Source organism: Nicotiana tabacum, chromosome 4, assembly GCF_000715075.1.
Source record: "Nicotiana tabacum cultivar K326 chromosome 4, ASM71507v2, whole genome shotgun sequence".
Classification (NCBI taxonomy): Eukaryota; Viridiplantae; Streptophyta; class Magnoliopsida; order Solanales; family Solanaceae; genus Nicotiana; species Nicotiana tabacum.
Window position 1 is genome coordinate 132,827,538 of NC_134083.1, and position 3,637 is coordinate 132,831,174.

General features: G+C 39.0%; 1 protein-coding gene across 1 annotated transcript; it reads left to right on the forward strand.

Moving 5' to 3' along the window:
* Positions 1-403: 403 nt before the first annotated feature.
* LOC142180122 (uncharacterized) lies at positions 404-1,845 on the forward strand. The gene is made up of 3 exons (XM_075251052.1): positions 404-890; positions 1,262-1,476; positions 1,582-1,845. Exons 1-3 carry the CDS (start codon positions 404-406, stop codon positions 1,843-1,845), a joined length of 966 nt encoding a protein of 321 aa, XP_075107153.1.
* Positions 1,846-3,637: the final 1,792 nt, after the last annotated feature.

Sequence of the window (3,637 nt, forward strand, 5' to 3'; positions counted from 1 at the left end):
CACTCATTTGTATGTAGTAGGGCTAAATCCATCAATAGGAGCAGTAGAGAGATTCATTGCTTCCCGGGGACAATTTACTGATAAGCTGAAAGTATATTATCATCATGACGGATACTTCATTGTTTGATTCAATAGCCTTGAAGATAGAGATGTGGTACTCTACTCTGGGCCACAGACTATGAACAGCAAGCCAATCATAATGAAGGCTTGGACCCAGGATTTTGACTTCAATAATGAGGTGCTGAAGACAATGTCTATATGGGTAAAGTTCCCCAAGATACCTCTAAATTGTTGAGGGATTGGGGCTCTTAGCAGAATCAGCAGTGGGCTAGGACTACCATTATATGCCGATGACTGTACCACAAAGATTGAAAGAATTTTCTACGCAAGAGTCTTAATAGAGATGGATATCACAAAGGAATTACCAACTAATGTACTTGTTCAGGATCCAAATGGAAAGGAATTTGAGCATGTTGTTGAGTATGAATGGAAGCCTCAGTTCTGTAATGTATGCTTGAAGATGGGACACTCATGCCAAAAACAACCTCAACAGATTAAGCAAGCTGACCAAATTGAGAGGCAACATACGTCAAAGAATAAGTATGAGTGGCAGGCCAAAAGGCCTAACCAAAATGCAGGAAGTGTCGTATTAAAAGAATCGACAAATACTCAAACAGAAGTACTTGACCATCAAGATGGTGTGGGGACAAAAAATGGGCAAGATGATGAATGGCAAACTGTGAAAGCGAAATCAGCCGAGAAAAATACTGGAAAGGGTGATGAAGTGCACAAAGAAAATATAAACACAACAAATGGTTTCAAGGCATTGGCGGAAGTGAGCAAAACAGTAATGGAGTCTAGTGAAATGCTAGTCCAAAGAGAAGGGCAGTGTAGTAGCAGTAGTAGAAGTGTTAATAACCAACCGGACCCCTTGCTTCTTAGATGATGATCATTAGCTGGAATATAAGGGGTATGAATAAGATATACAAGCAAAAGGAGTTGAAGGAGTTTTTAAAAGAAAATAAAGTTGCATTAATTGCAATAGTAGAGCATAGAGTTCATGAAAAGAATGTTAATTCAATTATATAGAAAATAGCTCATGCATGGAGTTGGTATGGGAACTATGATGGTAATGGCCGAGGAAGAATTTGGATACTTTGGAACCCCAGAATGGTAAGTTTCAGCCCAGAAAGCTGTAATTAACAACTCATTCATAGAGAGATAAGGTTCTATGCTTGTCACTTGAGCTTTAAATTTACAGTTATTTATGGGCTGCACACAGTTAGAGATAAACAAGAATTATGGGCTGAGCTGAAGGCAATTCATAGCAGGGAGCAAGTACCTTGGGTTGCGATGGGAGACTATAATGTTGTATTAAACATCGACGACAGAATATATGGAAATCCTGTACAAGAAACTGAAGTGAAGGATTTCAGGAAGTTACTAGATGATACTGGTATGGCTGAATTGAAGACTGTGGGTCGGCAATTTATATGGACCAATAACCATATCTATAGCAGGATAGATAGGGCATTGGTAAACGTTGAGTGTCTGCTGAAATTTCCCCAGCTGGATATATAGATTATGGATCCTCATTTCTCAGACCATTCCCCTCTATGCCTGAATGTAGAAGTGAAGTCCAAAAGGAAGCCTATACCCTTTAGGTTATCAAACTATATGGCAGAACATGAAGAGTTCTTAACAGTGCTGAAGGTTGGATGGGCAAAACGTGTTCAAGGAAATCAAATGGAAAGAATCTGGGCAAAGCTGAAGGAAGTAAAGCAGGAGTTAAAGAAACTATTCCCCCATAATAAAAATAGTATTGAGAAAAAGAAAAGACATTGAAGCAACAACCAAGAAATGATGAGGAGCACCAATCAACGGGAAGGATTAATTAACAAGGAAAAAGAGCTGAAGCTAGAGCTGGAAAAGTGGTCTTTGAAAGAGGAAAGCATAATGAAACAAAAATCTAGAAACCAATGGTTGAATCTAGGGAATTCAAACACGTCCTACTTATATGCTTCAGTAGACAATAGAGTAGCACAAAACAACATCAGAAGTCTAATTACTGAGATAGGAGTGTTAGCTCAAACAGAAGAAGAGATCACTACTGAAGTCACTAACTTTTATAAAAAGTTATTGGGAAATGCAGCTAAACAATTGCCTGCAATTCACCCTAGACTCAAGAATGAAGGACCAAAGTTGAACCGGGAGCAACAACTGCAACTGATAGAACCTGTCACTGAGCAAGAAGTATCTAATGCATTGGCAGATATAAATGATCTCAAAGCCCCTTGATGTGATGGTTTAAATGTTATTTTCTACAAGAAAGCTTGGCCTGTGATTGGTAAGGAGGTAACTGAGGCTATCCTAAACTTTTTCAATACAAATCAGATGTATAAGGCAATAAATTTCACCTTAGTCACCCTCATACCCAAATTACTTAACCCATCTACTACCAAACAGTTCAGACTTATCTCTTGTTGCACAGTCATATACAAAATCATCACAAAAATCATGACCAAAAGGCTGCAGAATGTTATGAACCTGTTAATTTATAAGAGTCAGTTTACTTTTGTGCCCGGGAGAGTTATTATTGATAATATTTTGCTTAGTCATGAACTTGTGAAGGGATATAGAAGGAAAGGAATATCACCTAGGTGTATGATAAAGGTGGATATGTAAAAGGCCTATAACTCTGTGGAGTGGCATTTCTTAGAACAAGTGCTAACAAGTATAAATATTCCTGGTATTTTTATGGACTGGGTGATGCAGTGTGTGAGGAATCTGTCATGCTCTATCAATATCAATGGAATACCTAGCCCACTTTTTCTAGCAATATAAAGGCTCAGGCAAGGAGACCCCCTCTCCCCATACTTGTTTGTTCTAGCAATGGAATATCTAAATCGATTGTTGAAGACCTTGAAGTATAATCCAGATTTTAATTTTCACCCTAAATGTGATAAAATGGGAATTGTCCAACTGAGTTTTACAGATGATCTACTGTTGTTCTGTTGAGGAGATGTGGTATCTGTTCAACTGTTGAATCAATGCTTCAAAGAGTTTTCAAAGGCTTCTGGACTGGTGGCTAATAATGACAAAAGTTCCATCTATTTTGGTGGGGTGACAAATGATATACAACAGGAGATCATAGAGACCTTGAGGTTTGTGAAAGGAGTACTGCCAATAAAGTACCTAGGGGTTCCCTTAAGTATAAAAAAGCTAACAATTGTACAATGTTACCCCCTGTTGGAGAAGATGATTGGTAGGATCACTAGCTGGACATCAAGATTCTTGTCATATGCTGGTTGACATCAACTGATCAAAACTGTCCCGTTCTCTATCCAAACATTCTGGTCTCAGATCTTTCTGTTGCCTAAGAAGATTGTGAGTCTGGTTGAGGCTGCTTGTAGGAAGTTCTTGTGGAATTGAGGCATTACTCTGACCAATAAGGCCTTGCTTGCATGGAGTAGAGTGTGCTACCCAAAATCAGCAGGATGATTCAATGTGTTAGATATTCATGTGTGGAACAAAGCTACAATTTGCAAGCTCTTGTGGAACCTATTGTCAAGCCCCAAACTCGAGAAGCGTGACTGGTGCTCAACCGAGTGAACCCAGTCGAGTAAGCCTGCGTTAC